Raw genomic sequence first — 18,529 nt, forward strand, 5'->3', positions numbered from 1 at the left:
CAATTAGATTTTTTAATACTATTATAATTTTAATACAAGTCACTTTTTCTTACCACCACTATTTCATAAATATAAATAGTTATATTGCAAGCAAAGTAACAAAACAGCGATATAATCTGGTACATATTGATATGATATTGCTATATGTGAGAGTATGTGAGAGGTGACATTAGTTTTGCGAAAAGAATAATAAAATATAGTGGAGTGTAGTTAAAAAAGGCCTTAATTATCACCTTCTTATCGCGTTTTTATTTAATATATATTTTTTTATTCACTATAAAATGATATAGTAATAAATGGATGTAAATATTATAAATAATATTTCATTTGAAATCTTGTATAATGTATTATACAAAAAATGCGCATAATGCGTATAATGAAGATTTAAAACAATATTAAACAAAATTAAAAAGAATTATGTATTTATTCTTCAATTTATGTTTAACCTGATATCTTCTATAAACTGAATGATAATTCCTATATAATTAATTATTATAATCATTAGTCTTATTGGCCTTTTTTTAATGATGATGCATTTAATGACGATTTTAAGAAACTGCATTACATTTCTTATGGTCAAGTAAAAAGAACACAATTTTCCTCCGACTTTTGTCGACTAATATTTTCTTATGTACATATTCGTATATATATATGCCCACTTATGTATTATGCCGTATTATATGGATGCGTACACAAACGCGCGCGCACACACACACTTATTTATACATGCGCATGTATAAGTTTATATTAAATTTTCTATATGAATTCGCAAGAGAATGCAGGCTCTTGCAATTCGTCGTTTCAGACTCTCAACTCCTCCATAGTGTGAGATTGGCTATCGTGATGCATTGATTTCTTTATTGTACTCGAGCCTGCTGTTGACAGGTTATCTACCTGTTGCAGGTGGTTAGGACTAATTATGAGATTCTGGTTGGATAGAATAGTTTGTTGTTGCTTGCTCGGCTTAGAGTTTTTCGGCGGAGGCGGTGGCATCGGTACGTGACAACTGTTATTTTGCGAATCGGCGAAAACAGGAGGCGGCATATGTTGAATGTGTCGTCGCTCTCCCTTACTTTCTGCATAAATAAAACAGGAAACTTTTGTTAGTTAGACAGAAATTTATAGCGTGTTATAGGGTGAAAAATAATTGTCATTTGTGATTTTAACAATATTAATCAATATTTTAGCAATTATCGCTCAATAATAATATTTCTTAAAATTTTCACGATTGTCCTGCAAGTTATAAAAACATTTTTAAGTGCTTGAAAATTAATTTTTTTCCGATCTCATTCAATTTGACGAAAATATTTGCAAAATTCAAAATAGTTCAAATTATTAAATAAAATAATAATAAAATTAAATAAACAAATAAATAAAAAATCAAAAAATTTAGAAAAATTCTCTCTACATTACGTAGAACGTAGGGATTTTTGAATTTTTGAATATAAGATTTTGGAATTTTTTGTCGCTGATGTCGAAAAAATGTATTAATATTTATCTAAATAACAAGTATTTTTTATACATTTTATCGTTAATTTATTTTGCAAAAAATGTAAATGTAATAACGTTTACAATCCAGTTATATTATAGTCATTTTTTTTTTTTTTTTACTCAAATCCATCTAAGTATACCGCTGAAAATATATTAATTTTATTTCATGTTCATTACAGTCATTAAAGATATTACAGTCATTTAATATTATAGATACGTACAATAATACAACATCCAACGATCATACAAAACTCGTAAACAAATTAAAGACTTTATGCTCTATCGTTAGAAAAGACTGAAAAATTATTCTGATAAAAATACATTACCTAATTCACCACATATATTATTTGGCATCTGACCATTTTCTTGACACTTTTTTGGGTAATGCTGGGGATTGTTCTTGTCGCGTTGGTAATACACTCCTGCGAAAATAAGTACATTGAGAATAAGCAAGCTGCAGCCGATCGCGATGGTCACACTAAGGGCAGTGCTGTAGGCGGCAAAGCCATCCTCTGGTTGGCTGGTCGATTCTTCGAATGCGAGTTCACTAGGGTGGGCTGAAGTTGTATTAACCGTTCGCTCGCTTGTTGTCTCGAGTGTTGTTGTTGGGTTCGTTGATGTCGTTGGGAGCCTTTGAATGAAACGCGGTGGGACCTTGTGAACGATAAAACGAGCATTTCAGTTTTTTTTCATTTTACATTTGAACAGCGGTTTTTCCAGGTCTGCGAGTTATAATCACAAGTGAAAAGTTTTTAATTCAATATTATCATTAACTTTTATGTTAGAATTTTTTGAAATTTAGAAAAAACTTTATCAATAGTACGAGAAGTAATATAAATTTTAATCGTAGAAAAGTTTTACTATTTTTCATTACTGAAATGATAAGAGCGTATGAGTAAATGAAAGGAGTATAGTTAGTTTCAGCAAAGCTTGATAATATTATCTGAATAATTGAGATAATAAATTGTTAATATCATATATGTCATTTCAATTTAACGTATAATATGTAATGTATAACGTATAATAATAACGTATCGTATGAAATAAAAGTTTGTTAATGGCAATAAAAAATATTTTAAATATTATTCGTATTTTAAATAATATAATCAGAAGAAGTTAGAGAAATTAATTTCATGTTATTTTCTGCAATCTATTATTATAATAAAAATACTCTTTAATTTATTATAATTAAAATGTCAATAAAATATATATTATATTTATTAATTATTTGGAAAATACTAAATAATTAATTTTTTATTTTAATATATATATATATATATATATATATATATATATATTTTTTTTTTTTAATTTTACTATATAGTTAATAATAATTTATATTTATAAAAGTTAGTAAGCTTTTTCCTTTGTTCAAGCACACTCATTTTATGAAACTTTTTCACCGACGTCGATTGTAAATACAAAGGCTCGAAAAAATAAAAGTTATTAGAGAAATTGATAATCGATAGATCTTATACGATTTTCTTACCTATAAAAAAATTTGTTTGATTTGTGTTTATTTTTGCCTTCTTTTTTCATTAAAAGTTTTTTTTTTTTTTTTATCAGGGTTTCCAGTAAATTCCGTTTATTAATACTTTTTGTCTTATTTAAGTTGTAACGTTAGCTTGGGAATGGGCCATGGCATATGTATAAAAGGGATTCGTAGAAAATAAAATAAACAAATTTAGTATCTTTTAGAAGACAGAGAAATTAAAACTTTTGATATAAAGGTTTTGTACCGACTGATATTTTTATGAAAGTATCAAGGATTAAGATATACATCAAAAGAGTTGGAGAAACTTAATCTTAAAAACTAATATAATTACAAAATTTTCGGAGTTGCCGATTCAATTAAAAAAATTCTAAAATACTTTAATAATATTTTTTAAATTATGGACATTTAATATATATTTTACTTTTAAATTAATAAATTTAAATACATAGGCAAAATATCCTAAAACATTTAACATAATTGCTCTCATTGGATTAATTGCTAAATATTAAAAAATTACTTCTTTATTATTTATTCGTCCATTAGTTCGTATATAAAATTCTACCTTACAATAATAATCAATAATATATTTAATTAAGTTCTGCGGATCTGAATTGAAAATAGAAACAGAGCTAAAATAAGAAACCTGTTCTGAATCCAGTAGATGATGAGATCTTGGAACATCATCAGTTCCTGGTTTGTGCAAATCAGGAACCAAATTTAACCAAAATGACAGTCGGTGAGCTCTATAATGATTTTTCAGTTTTGATTTTATATCTGTAATTAGTTGAAATATTATTAGATGTAATTTACATGAAAAGTTAAATTAATAAATTCAAGAAAATTGCTTAATAAATAACTAATTTCTATTTAATTATAATAATAAAAGTAAATGAAGTATAAATATAATACTTAGTTTTAAATGCGCAAAAGTCCAAAATTTCGATAAAGCTTTGGTGGAATAAATAATAAATGGGAGCAAAATCAGTTCAACTACATCAAATTACTCTCTTCTAATTTATAGAAGACTACCTATTACTTATTTTAATATCAATGAATATAACAGAATACTTAGTTAAAATATCGACGATTTATAAAAAAAAAAAAAAAAAAAAAAAAAAAAAAAAAAAAAAAAAAAAAATTAAAGTAACTTGTTAATTTGTTTTATATCGTTTAAAAGAACTTTAATAGTCGCTAATAAATGCTAATACATTAACTTGTAATCAAATTTTGATAATTAAAAATTAATATTAAAACTTAATTTATAATTATAATAAAGACAATTAATTTTATTTATATCAATGATATTCAGAATATATATGCTACGTGAGATAGAATTAATCACCATTGGCAATATAAGAGGTAAATTTTAATTTATCCATATACTTTATCTATATAGATATACTATATCCATATAATTTATCCGTATGCATGTATGCAGCTTTAATAGACTTACCTATACTAAGGTACTTTTTATGCATGGCTTCGTAAGCTGTCCACTCGAGGTTCTTCAATTTTGTCCGTTCGGGTCGAGAGTTTGGCAATCCTGGTTCTGGCGTGCCCACGTTCGGATTACTTAAGCAAAATATTACATCTTATATGCAACAGTAGAAATAATATAATAATATGGATAATATAATAATAATATAATAATTATTAATATTGTATTTGATGTTGGCATCGCAACATGACAATGCACGATGAATTAGCAAAAGGCAACGAAAAAGGATGCTGTTTATCTGTTTTAATCTGTTTTAAGAACTATAATCAGAAATTTATTATTATTTTATAAGTACATCATACAATAATTATTAAATATAATGAAATCGCGAGTAAAAATGCTCGAATAATAGCTTCTCTCTGTTTCGCGGCATCAAACACTTCAAATGTTCACAAATGATTTATGAATGAAATTTATAAACCATTAGTAAATGACTTTACATTCATTTAAAACAATATTATAATAATTCTAAAGAGCGTTAGCTTTGTTTAATACGACCTATTCTTTATTGATTTTTTAGTATAAAAGTCTGAATAACTAAAGATAAATAAAAAAAAGTTTAGATTTTTCAATACATTGTGCAGTTGGGCTAAACTATAATAAATTTTGAATTATAAATTTTCAGATTGTGTGATAAAATTTGACGTTATATAAAATATGGTTCTCGTAGCATTAATTCAACAGCTCAATTATACAAGAATATTTCGTTAAATACATAACAGTACTAAGAGTACATTGAAAAAACTTTCAACTATTCAGGTATTAAGCATATATGAAATTTATTTCAATTACTGTACGAACAAATGCTGTTTGAAAAGTTTCTTAATTGAGCAAGAGACGGTTGAATTTTATTTAAAACACCACTCGAAATGTTTCTTCTAATGAAATAGTCATATAACTTACCCGGTTCTCGCGAAATTCGCGAGGTATAGTATAATACTTTCGGAGAGGCCAATTTCCGTTCTCGTGTAGTTCCGGGGCCAGTGTGCTAAGCTGGAGACGAGCGGCGCTCCAAAAAAGTACGGCAACTCCTCGCCGTGAATGCAGCCCTGGCGCTGTCGTGGTCAAATAAGAATGAGAAACGATTTATGTTGAAGAAATTAATAGTCACTTAATTGTGGGAGTGATATATTGTTTTTAATGGGAGGATTATTGTAATAGAGGAAGGTGCTGGACGATTTCGATTAATGCTTAGCAATTTGCGTTTTCGTCCAGATTTGCAATAAGTCAATTAATTCTAATAAATTATTATTTTATATCTATTTTATATCAATGGATCTATTAAAGTTTTATGAGATATTTAATGATTGATTGTTGTATTGAATGTGAATGGAACGCGGAAGAATAATTATTTAATCGAATTTGATTGAATTTAAACATGTCTTTAAAATTCGGAGCTATAAAATTTTTGTTAAAAGTAAATGCAAATTTTCCACTTACTAACGTCATTTATGAACATAAAAAATAATCAAAAAATAAACTAAATTTTATTAAAATATTCCTTTAAAATATTTTCAAGCTTATTAAGAAAGTTCAAACTTTTGTTAGTTATAGAAATCATTTTAAGAGCTTCAGTGTAAGCGGAATAACGGAATAATAATTTATATTACAAAAAATTAATGTATTATAAAATTATTATTATCTTACAATGGTATTATATATTATAGTATATAGAAAATATATTGTGTAGTTAGATTGCATCGTAGAATTACATAATTACGATGGATTTTTTAAATAAAAAATCCATTAAAAAGGTCAAAATCTTTGTTAATAGAACGGAATGTTTTTATTAGTATTTATATATATATTGTAGATTTTTATTACGTTTATCTAGATACGTGTATGAGATTCATACACGTCAAGTGCGATGATAGTGCGCGTATCTCTCATGAAGGTCTAGGTAAAAGTAGTGTGGAACTTTTGTCGATTAAACACGTATATCGGGAGTCTTACGTTAATTATCTCATCTTTTTTCTTCTTCTTCTTTTTCTTATCTTAATCTGTATTATCGCGAGAAAATGACGATCGACGGACGAGTACATCCTATAAAATCAAAACTCAGTGGCATTTGTTATTCGCCCTGGAAGCGCATCGTTACCTGGGTGTCTGTAAAATGGTACGATTCAAGGATTGCCAGCGGGATTGGCAGATTGATCGATGTGTTTTAGATTCAGACGTCTACTGCTGCTATATTCTAGTGCTCGATTCTTCGAATGAAGAGAGAGGTACGATAAGAAGGCCATCCACTAAATCTAACCGGAATAACGATATTTCAGATCACGTATGATGTATAACCTTACCGGCATATAAATGGCTACGGTCTCTTACGATAAACTATGCTTGTCTCCCAACCTTTTCCTTGAGATCAGCATTTAACGATGCAAAATATGCATTTTATAACGTTAGTAGCTTTGTTCGCGAGACAATATTTATTATTTTGTTTGTCTCTTAAATATGAACTCGTGGATTTGAAATATGAAGTGTATACGTTATCAAGTACCGCTCACATGTATCAATTTGGCACTTTTGTGGACAAAGAATATTTTTAAGTTCTACGTGCATCCCTGTATTTTCTAATGCTCCGTGTGAATAATCAAATAGGATACATCGCTTCTTGTCTTATGGATATTGTGTTTTTCCATTTGTTCCCTTATATCTTGCATTAAAGTGATTGTCAAAACTACTCGATAGAACTACTCGAATCCTACCCAACTTACCATCATCTTTGGAGTTTCATATTATTGACAATGCAATTTAATTTTATAACCATTGATTTATGTCACTTTATGATCTGATATAAATAATTGAATTATTCTCATTGCGATTCTTTACTTCACGTTATAGATTGAATTTACATTTAGTGATATGGATAATGGCTAATAGATTAATCATTACTAAAAGCAGATTCAATTACGGTTAATTAAAGAGAAACTGACATCCTCATCCTCAAAGATAAATTTCGTCATAGATAAAATTCAATTTTCGATACTCCTACGTATTTTAAACTTTTCACGTCAATTTGATGTTCTAGTGTAATATATATACATATACGCGTTATACCATGAAAAGTACTGATTGGGAGAAAGGTTAAAAAATAAAAAGAAAAGAATATTTGAGAGTGTAACTTTTACTTTGATCTAGAAATAAAATTGGTTCACGTTAAATTCTTACATTTATTCTCTCAAAATAAATTCTGGTAAAAATGACAATGTAGCCAGTGGAAATAAATAATTAAAAAATATAAAAGTATCTATTTTTGTTTTATTTACTTACTTGAGGATAATCGCCGAATTTTGTTTGATAATCGAATACGTAAAGATAAGAGTTACGATGAGATTTACTGTGAAGGTCAGCTGTACGAGTTGCGGGAGCAACCGTATTTGCATCCCCTAATGCCTCTAGTGTTTCATCCCTAATTATAAAGCATAAAAATGTTCATTGGATTGTTCTTATATTTTTCGATTTTATTATATAAAAAAAAAAAAATAATAAATAAAAGAAGAAGAAGAAGAAATTTAGTTTTAGTACCTTATATTAACTGGATGTTGAACTGGTCTTTCCCAGTCTGTATATTCATTGATTATCGTTGCCAATATTTCAGGTTGATGATATGTGTACGTATTACGTACAAATTCTCGTAGTATTTTCATTCGTCGCTCTGCTTCAATACCATATTGCGCATCTTCGGCTGTTAGCGAAAAATATGCTTCAGATCGTACAACGCCTACCATAAGGTCGTATCTATGTAAACGTGTATGAAACATACCAAATTAAAAATTGCATATTAAAGTGGTAAATAGTAAAATATGAATAGTAAGATACCAATATTGATAATACATTATATTTCGGGAAATCAGCAACTGACAGAGAGAGAGAGAGAGAGAGAGAGAGAGAGAGAGAGAGAGAGAGAGATGTACAGCTCGGAAGAAAGGATACAAAGATTAAAAAGGTATAAGTTCTGTTTCAAAGAATTAAGAATTAAGAAAGCTTTTACGATAAAGATCAAAGAAAATTCGCATTGCTTGGATATTTACACACTCACGCGCGCACACGCAAGTATAAAAATCTAAATATATGGTACTATTACTCACGGTAATATTAATTATAATATTTGCAACAATAATAAATATAGGATCATAGAATTATTACAGACAATTATCATAGACAAACAGTTGAAAGGGATTAATTATTATTAAATATAATTGAGGTAAATTAATCATTATTCACGAAACGGGTAAAAAGGTATTAAAAATTTTACAAAACTATAATAAATTGAATTAAAATAAAAATAAAGCAAAAGTTAGGGAAGAAAATAATTTTTAAAATGAATTTCCATAGCCCTTTTTAAATTGAAATCTTATTGAAAACGCGGGAATTGTATATATTTTAAAATGTACAAAGCTTACGTAAAATTTACGGCCACTAATGTATCATATAATACAATAAATAATGAGAGATGCGCGTAAGCAATAATCTTACCTCGACAATTTGGCAATGACATCCTTTCTTAAAAGAATATTGTTCAGCGTGTTAATCGTATCGACTTGGAGCGTATAGTCCTGATCCTCGGGCTCGCCAGGATCAATGACCACTCCATCTATGCTCGGACCAAATGCTGGAGCAAATTCCAAACCTTGAACTGGTACTGCTAGTAATACATTTAGCGGTACATCTCTTAGACATTTAAGTAGCATTTGCGAATCTCCCATGGACTGTCGGCGTTGCGTTAGATAAAAGTAAATTAAATTCGATAGATTATAGATTGGAGCATAATATATATTTAATATCTTGAGTGTGCTTTTGAAAAATGGCAGCTTTTTTCTTCTTCATTTAGAACGATTTTATCAAATATATAAATTAATAACCATTTCGTTTTTATAAGTATTAAAACGTACAAAATATATTACAGTTTGCTTTGTATAGATTATGTAAAATATGAGTTGGACGCTATTAAAATTTCTAATGTTCAGAGCTAAAAATTTATAAGGGATGATCGTAATTTGCTTCATTGACAGGTAGTGAAAAAAACTTTGAGTCCAAGATAGATTACTGACTTTTTCAGGCAATTATTAAAATTAGCCAAACTAAAAAAGCTAAAATCTTAGAAAAATTACCACTTATAAATGAACTAAAGTGCTTTATAGGCAATAAAGATGAATTGTTTTATTTTTTCTTACTAGAAAAATCAATGATAAATAATTCATTCAACAACATTTCAGCAATTAATGCAAAAATACAAAAAACTTTGTAACAAAGATAAGTAACATAGATGATATTATATAAATTATATAAATAATTATAATATATATATATATATATATATATATATAAGTGTAAATATAAATGAAACAAAAAAAAAAAAAAAAAAAAAAAAAAAAAGAAAGGAAAAATAATAAGAAATATATAAGATAATAAAATAGCTTTTGAGTTAGGATTAATTTAGTTTTGCTTAAACTAAAAAATGTTATTGATTTCTTAATTCATTTAATTCTTAATTTTTACACCCGTTGACTGTTAGTCCTACATGGAAAATAGAAATAATAATTATAAAATGATTGATAATTAATTACAATTGATTATGCTATTCTGAAGAATAACCCATTGATCAGAACTATCTCCACGTCGAATTGTATACCAATATTTTTATATATACGAAATCACTTTATTATTACAATCACAACATCATATTTACTTCAGCAGATTACTAAAATTAATAAGTTTACAATATCAAGAATTTGATAATGTGATGTTTGTTACTTAATATATAAAGATGGAAGGAAGGAAGGAAGGAAGGAAAAGGCCATAAAATTGAAAATATTTCATTTCCTGTCAATCGTCGAAAGAATTTCATCAATTTTTACCGTATAAAATAGCGACAAATTTTTCTTCTGCTATATTCATTAAATTAGTTATATAATTATTTACCGAACAATTGAGATTTTTTGAAACTTGAGTAGCGTAACTAGCAGCTCCCCTTATTAAAGCCCAGGGTGACAAAGCACTTCCGGACATAAGGACGCCTCGATGGAACAGTAAACCTTCACGAATAAAAATAAAATTACATTATATTAATAATAATAATTGTTATTATGGCAATAGAATTGACAGGGTATTCTGTGGATAATTCGATTTTCAACATAACATAAGGTCATTTTATTAACAAAATAGTATTTAAGGTAATAAAGACTTAGAATATTTGTAACGTTTGTTTAACTTAAAAAAATGTCTTCAAAATTATCGGACGAATGTGGTGTTAACCTTTATCATTTATATTGATTTACAATTTTGTTGCTGTCTATATATAATATGTGTTATACGTTAACTAAACTGGAGAATAAAAATGTTATAGAATGTTCAGCCTTATACGCTACGATAAAGCTTGTTTATGTTTCCTAATCACTAGCCGTTACGAAAGCCCGAACGAATATACGAATGTATGTAGAGAGAGGACTGAGTGAGAGAGAAAGAGATAGATTGAGAAAGGTAACATGAGCAGCTTGACAGAAAGTAAGTACAAAGATAACCACTAGGTGGCTACTTCTCTCCGCAATATATATATATATATATATATATATATATATATATATATACATAATAACCATTTTTCGTAAGGGTTGGGAATAAGGATTAAGAAGTATATAAATGTCTTATCGTATTGAATAAGACCGAGAGTTTTATAATATTTTTATTGCCTAGTTTAGTTCACTGAGTTGGAATAAAACTTGTATAATTATCCAATCGTTTTTTCCGATTATCCTTCTTTTCCTCATTTACTCTATGTACTACCTACATAATATATACATACACACATACACACACACACACACACATATATATATATATATATATATATATGTACCTACAATATTCACACATTCCTATACACACGCACGCATAAAATTAATTAATTATAAAATTATTGAAAACTTTTAAATATAATATGTTTAACAAAAGATTCAAGTTAATTAGCATTTAAATATACAAAATTATAATTCTAAAATAATGGCAAACTTTGGTACTTTTTCGCATATATCGTGTAGTAAATACATAAATAAATAATAATATTTATTATTATACTTTCGGAATATTTCTTTCGTTTAGAATATATTTTTAGTTAACGTTTATTATAAAAGCTAGAAACTCGTTAGAATCATATTAATAAAATGTATAAATCATTGATAATAAGCAAAATTATTCCTACCATCTGGCACAGCACGGCTTGTCATTAAAAAGTTGACACAGGCAGCGCCGGTCCCATGGCCAATCAATGTGACATTTTTCGGATCACCTCCAAAATAAGCAATATTCTCTTGTACCCAATGCATTGCAGCGATTTGATCCATCAATCCGTAATTGGCTGGGGATCGCAAGTGTGAGTCCGCGTTGACGTTTAGAAACCCTGTAGTCAAAAATTGAAAATATGTGTAATGCAATTTTATTGACATTTAATTCCTTTTAATTGGCGAAATTTTTATTATCATTCTTTAGCTAAAGATTTTTATTTTCGCTTCTTATGCAAATATTAAATGTATGATTAATTTGAAAAAAAAAAATTTATAGTATATTATCATTAATAAGATAATATTTGAATTATGAATATTATACATAATAATGATAGATAATGTATAATGTTGAAAGTGTATGGCTATAATTAATGAAAATCTAAATGGAATCCAATATACGCTCATAATTTTATTATGACAATTATAATTTTCCATTATTTCGATGCATATACTCCCGTTAAAATTCTGCTATACATTTATTTCAAGCTTTATTATAAAGTTTTAACAATAAATAATAATACGAGATTGAGGCTGATATCTTTTACATTATCGTCTTAAGATTCATTTTGCTGTTAAAGTACGAAACATCAGCAACTTAATGACTCATAATTGTACTTAAACGGAAATTCGGTTTTTCAACAAAAAAAAAAAAAATCGCTATATTATATTTTGATAAGCATTGATGGCTATCCTCGTATAATTTTTGACATTTTGTTCAATCATCATAGTTCCGTATAGAATCCGATCATTTCCCATAAATTTCTCTTGATTATTAATCAATAACATCTGCATATTTCTTTTGATTATTTATCAATTATTTTTATATATTTATACATTATATTTGATTTTTAGCTTATTATATTCGTAGACTTAAGGTGTACACTTATATTTTATCAAAACTGATATTCATTTTAAATTCATGGAAATGTTATTCTAAACGAGTGTTAACGGATTAATTAATTTTGAATAACGATAAGAATTCATTTTCAACTTTCGGTAATTTCGTTAAAAAAAAAAAAAAAAAAAAAAAAAAAAAAAAAAATTGAATTTTCAATCTAACAATCCATCAATTTTGCACTTGAAAAAATATTAAAAAATAAATTTATTGGTCTATTGTTTATAGTATTTTTATAATTCATTTTAAGGCATTGGAAATTTCATTTGGAAATATGTTTCTCGATATTCCATAAATTTAAATAATTAATAATATTGCATATGATGGATAAATTTAGAATAATATTATCACAAAATGTAAAATACAGAGTTTGAGATTTGCAATATATGAAATAAATAATTACAGCATTAAAGTGAAAAGATGAAATGTTTCAATTTATTAAAATTATCTCGACAGTTGCAGTTATATTGTACATATTAATTAATGCATTTTAAAAAATAAAAAATTTTAATTTCATTAACTGAAAAAGTAAGTTACGTAGTAAATAATGACTTCTTTTAAATTCAATGTTTAAATTGACATAATGAACAAATAATAGTATATTTGTATCAATTCAACTAATATAATTTTTATATCTATTCATATAATATAAAAAGCAGCCTTGTCTTAAAATTATTTCAGCTTAGATTAAAGAGCAACGTTTTCTTTTTCTTTTTTTTTTCTTTTTTTTCATATCAATTAAACCAAGACAACAGATCAACAGGTTGTTTATGCGATAATTCAACTAGTATAAATTCTTATGATATATTAATCAGCAAGTAAGGAGGCAACAATTTTGCCTTACATTAATTTGATTTGTAAAAGTGAGCAACAACTGTTCGTACTGAGTCCATTGCAAATATAATATAACGATCATACATTTTTTCGTGCATGTAGTGTTAGTAAAATAGATTACGAAAGATGAATTGTTATTATTAGTAGTTCGTCCACTATTTACCATTAGTGCTCGCCTGTATAATCTTCGAGAGAATCTCTCGGATGTTATCATTTGGGCAGAAATTCCGGCGATTGTTGGAGGTTGGGAAAGGTCACGCGATGATCGACCCCTTTGTTCTCACCTAGCAAAGATGCCTCGGGGCTATTTGTGCTAGATTGTAAGAACATTTCGAGAGTGTCAGATGTATGAAAACAATCGAGTCTATAAACATTTCCGAAAATCGTTGTAGCTAATAGTCGTCACACGCAATGCTAACGATGTAACGAGACACAACTCATCGATTGTTATCAAGTCGACCACATGTGGCAGCTTGTACAAGCCAAACGGCGACGCTTGACCAGGGAGCTCCTCTCGGCTAAGTCTAAGAGAAAAGTGAGCCTCCTAATTGAAGGTGCTGCCACTAGAGGCGCCCTTGTCGATGTTGTCGCTGTCAAAGCCTAACTCTTTCTGAAGTCGGAAGAGAGAGGTGCGCATGCTCAGTCGTGCCACCGAGTACGGCGCGTTCCTATTGGAGAAAACTAGGACAGAGGCGCTCCTTGAGTGGGGAATTAAGAGTCAGAGGCCTTAAATGTGGGGACGACACAGTTAAAATATTATATGTACGTGGAGAAGCCAAGGGAGGAGGGAGTGTGTCACTTAACGGTGATAAGGTAATAATCAAGCTTTAAGTGAGCTCACGATACAAAACCCTCCTCTGCTGCAGTTTAATGGTGTTAACGTTATCTCCTTCGTACCGCGAAAGGGCCAGACTAACCAAGACACGCGCTCCCGAACATTTGGAGCGTGAATAATGGTGAACTAATTATCCCAGGATCGGATCAAGGCAACTGTATCACCGCGAGCACACAAAGTCTGTGCGACCTACATTATTGCCAGTCGAACATTTGGTCCTTCGAGCCGGATAGCATACTTTAGTGGAACGAGCAGGATTATAGTGGAAGTTAGTGCATCTCGCAATTGCCTTGTATACATGAAACTTCGAAAAATTAGCAGTTTGCATTTTTATCACTGCATACTATGCATAACATGATACTACACTAGAAGCATCCGAAGATTAACGACCTCCCACTTCTCTACAGTGCAATCCAACATCATCATGGCAACCAGGGATGACATGGAAGGTAAGAGCAGCAAGACTTCTAAGAGATCAGCACTCCGGAGTGCTTCTCCAACACACCCTCCCGCTGAGCTTGAAGTAATGGCGAAAATTCAATGGTCCCGCAATGCATTATTGAGGAAACTGGCTGAGGAACACAAAACATTAGAGTACGACATCTCACCAGATGAAATCTTAGATGCAATTCACACATGGAGGAGCTGCAGACGGCCTTCGCGGATCATGCACGCATGATCGTGGACTGGCCAGCTACTATTCTCAATCACGATTACCTGATGAGAAATGTATATGAGAAAGACAATTCATACGATAAAAGACCCAAACCAAACCCAACCAAAGCACACCCACAAGGAGCCCAACTTCCAAACGTCAATCTTCCCAACTTCTTCGGAAATCAGGAATATTGGTAGGCTTTTCATGATCTCTCTAAGCCACTAGTCTTGGATAACAATGAGACCAATAATGTGGAGAAAATGCATCACCTTCGCACCGATTCCCTTGCTCCAGCTTGGGAACCGTTAACAGCTCCGTATGATAACCAACGTTTGATATTTAAATCATATTTCAGAAAGGCCTTCCCCGATTTCACCAAAATTAAAGGGGAGAAAGAAGAATTAGAAAAACTAGTCAATAGTATGGTAGCAGCGATGGTACTACTAAAAACCATGGGAAATGGCGAAGAACTGTGGAACTATCTAGTTGTATACCTCACCTCTCATCGACTCGATCGTGTCACAAGGGAATTGTGGGAGTCATCGATTAGCTCTTCCACCTCGTAGCCACGCATTGAAAAATTAAAAGAATTTCTAACGTCTCGGATGAGGATGTTGAAAGAGATGGACTCAGAGACGGATAAAGTTAGTGCCGCTGCGCAGCGCCAAGTTAGGCCAGCACAGCTCCGAACCAGGTCAGCTAGGAGAACGTCAAATTCCTACCAGGTATCGGTAAAAAAATTCACAGTCAAGCCAGTGGACAGAATCATTACAATCGGTGAGCGTTGAAGAGACACGATCTGGTAAGAAGCCACGGACCCGGCTTCACTTGCCTGAGAGACCACATAGGTCCCTACAAAAGCTCCATAAAATACAAAAAGTGCTCCAAGGAGCACCACTCGCTACTACATTAGGAAAGCATTGGAGAAAGCCCTCAAGTCAGTATTTCAAAACTATCGTCCAGATGATATGATGGTGCAATCAGGCATCAACCCTCCTGTGCTACAGTTGCAAGCTATCAACGTTAGCTCCCTCATACCACGACAGAGCCAGAGAAACTACCAAGACACGCACTCCCGGATATCCTAATAATGGTGAACTACTCATCCCAGGATTAGATCACTCATACAGACTGCTGTATCACTCTGACTACACAAAGTCTTTGTGACCTAAATTATTGCCTGTCCTTACCAAGATTAACATGACGCTATTATTAATAGCACAAATCACACTCACTAATAAGGAGCGTGTCTCATAATCAGTCACTGACCCTTACAAGATCAACAACAACAACAACAACAACAACAACAACATCTCAAGGAGCATCTGGAGATGACAACTTATTCAACACAAGATGAGCTATAAGAAACTACAAGGACATCACTGAATATAGTGTATTACCCTTTCATAATGTATAAATCCAATAAAAAAAAAATAGTGTGACTGTAAATAAACCATATTTTTCGAAGAAGCGCATACTGCATTTCTAAAGGCCCCTCCACATGACTTCTTCCCAAGCATCGGCTAAGGCGGGCGGTAAATTAAAGCTATCGAAACATTGGCAGTTCGAGTCAAAAAGTCAAACAGTCTCCAACACCCTTTCTTTTCTCTCAACTAATGCTAGGTTGGAACATTAATTTTACTAATTTTAAACACTAATTTTAAATTTTTATCTTTTGCAAGCTACTACTATTAAAAACAATTTAATGGTAATATTTATGAATATTTTATAATAGGGAAAACAATTAGATCTTACTTGATACAACATACGATAAAAATTTCAGTCGTACATTTTATAAGGTGAAAACTTAAATATAAGGTACTTTTTATTATTGTCTAACGTTTAAATATTTATTAATCAATATTTATGAACAAATACAATGCATTGATACATATTTTCTATTATAATTATAAAATAAAAAATTACAATCCCGTAGAATATATAATATAAATGAACGTAGTAATATATATTTTTTATATGTGATTTATAATTAATGTTTTTTTAAGTTCAAGAAAAATATCCAAGAAGCTGAAAATATAAATTTCCATTTTTGTTCAGAATTTATCTTGTAGATGTTCCCTGCCTGGCGATTTTTTTTTTTTTATTTCCCTCTTTTTCGCCTAGCACTACCGATGCATTATAATCTACTTAAATCAAACCACGTGTATGTTCTTCACTTCCTCGTTAAATGTCATAAAGTTTTTTTTTCAACAGAAGTTAAAGTAAAAGAAGTTAAAGGAAATTCATTGGTGTATCTACTTACCAAATTACTAACCTAACAGATCATCGCGATTTCAGACTTTTATATATTTTATAAGTGAAATTTTCAAATATTATTGAATTCAAAGTATTTTCCTATTTTCAGTTTATTTCTTTTCAGTTCCCACATTTTAAAACCCCCCCCCCCCTCTCCCCTCTCCCCTCTCCCCTCTTTATAGCGTTTTACAACCAGGGTTATACTAATTAAAATGTGTTTGTATTCATTACATTGTACAGTATACGTAATGTGAATTTATATTACATCTTCTTACATACAATTTTTGTATCTAAATCATGGAGCTTTAGAAGCAAATGTATATCGAAACAATATTGAAAAGATAATATAAACTCCTCTATCGAACAAGCTCGTTTTATTAAAATTATGTAAATTCGTATTTAAGTGATTTATATTAACAAGCTAATTTCAAAATTGACAATTAAAAAGGCATTGACATAACAGGATTTGAATATTCCTATTAATAACATTACATTGATATTGTAACGAAGTTTATAATAGCACAAATACAAATTTATATTGTTATATTACTATTGCATATTATTAAATATCTTACACATACTATTCATTGATATGGAAAAAAATATCACTTATACCTTTTACGTAAAAAATTTTTTTTTTTTTTACAAAAAAAACTTTTACAACTCTCTCAATATTTCTTTAGCTTTCATTCATAATACTTTATTTGCATTTTATCTGATTATGAGTATTTCCCTAAGTCTCCGTTTTTGTATTTAAATTTTATTTTAAATAACTAATTGCTTTTTCGCTATAATATTCAGGAAAAGGAAAAGTGTTAATGTTTAAATAAACATTTATTGTTTACTATTGTATTTATTTTGATAAATCATATACATTCTCAACGCTTGAGATTAAATAAGTTTTAACGGGAGAATTGTAACAATTATAAGATGGATTACATTTTTATGTTTTTTTTTTTTTTATCATTTTTATATTATTAATTAAACAATTTTTTGATAGTAGCTTTGATAGTTTTTGCTATTAGTTTGACATAAAATCCATTACTACATTTAAATTATTAATATTTGATAAATAAATCATTTAAAAGTATATAAATTTATTTGTGCGTGTATGCGCGCTCGCGCGCGCGTGTGTATGTGTGTGAATCCTTGTAACAAAAATTTAAATAGAAATCTATCAATTACGCTACTTATGATAATATCTTATAAACGATAATGACATCGTATTACATTAAGTACATAATTCAAGGTTTCATAAACGATAAAAAATTAAAAAGTACCTAA

General features: G+C 29.5%; 1 protein-coding gene across 1 annotated transcript in view; it reads right to left on the reverse strand.

Annotated features, from left to right (window-relative positions):
• Window positions 1-772: 772 nt before the first annotated feature.
• Nlg3 (Neuroligin 3) overlaps window positions 773-18,529 on the reverse strand; it is a 93,064-nt gene continuing 75,307 nt past the window's right edge. Inside the window, exons 3-12 of the mRNA XM_011503312.1 lie at window positions 11,686-11,883; window positions 10,410-10,522; window positions 8,964-9,196; window positions 8,013-8,225; window positions 7,758-7,896; window positions 5,388-5,539; window positions 4,440-4,558; window positions 3,630-3,760; window positions 1,818-2,145; window positions 773-1,076 (exon numbers count right to left, since the gene is read on the reverse strand). Of these exons, the coding sequence (XP_011501614.1) occupies window positions 802-1,076; window positions 1,818-2,145; window positions 3,630-3,760; window positions 4,440-4,558; window positions 5,388-5,539; window positions 7,758-7,896; window positions 8,013-8,225; window positions 8,964-9,196; window positions 10,410-10,522; window positions 11,686-11,883 (1,901 nt within the window). The 3' untranslated portion in view covers window positions 773-801. The remainder of the gene's footprint in view (window positions 1,077-1,817; window positions 2,146-3,629; window positions 3,761-4,439; window positions 4,559-5,387; window positions 5,540-7,757; window positions 7,897-8,012; window positions 8,226-8,963; window positions 9,197-10,409; window positions 10,523-11,685; window positions 11,884-18,529) is intronic.

The sequence above is a fragment of the Ceratosolen solmsi genome, unplaced genomic scaffold (assembly GCF_000503995.2).
Source record: "Ceratosolen solmsi marchali unplaced genomic scaffold, CerSol_1.0 scaffold63, whole genome shotgun sequence".
NCBI classification, from domain to species: Eukaryota; Metazoa; Arthropoda; class Insecta; order Hymenoptera; family Agaonidae; genus Ceratosolen; species Ceratosolen solmsi.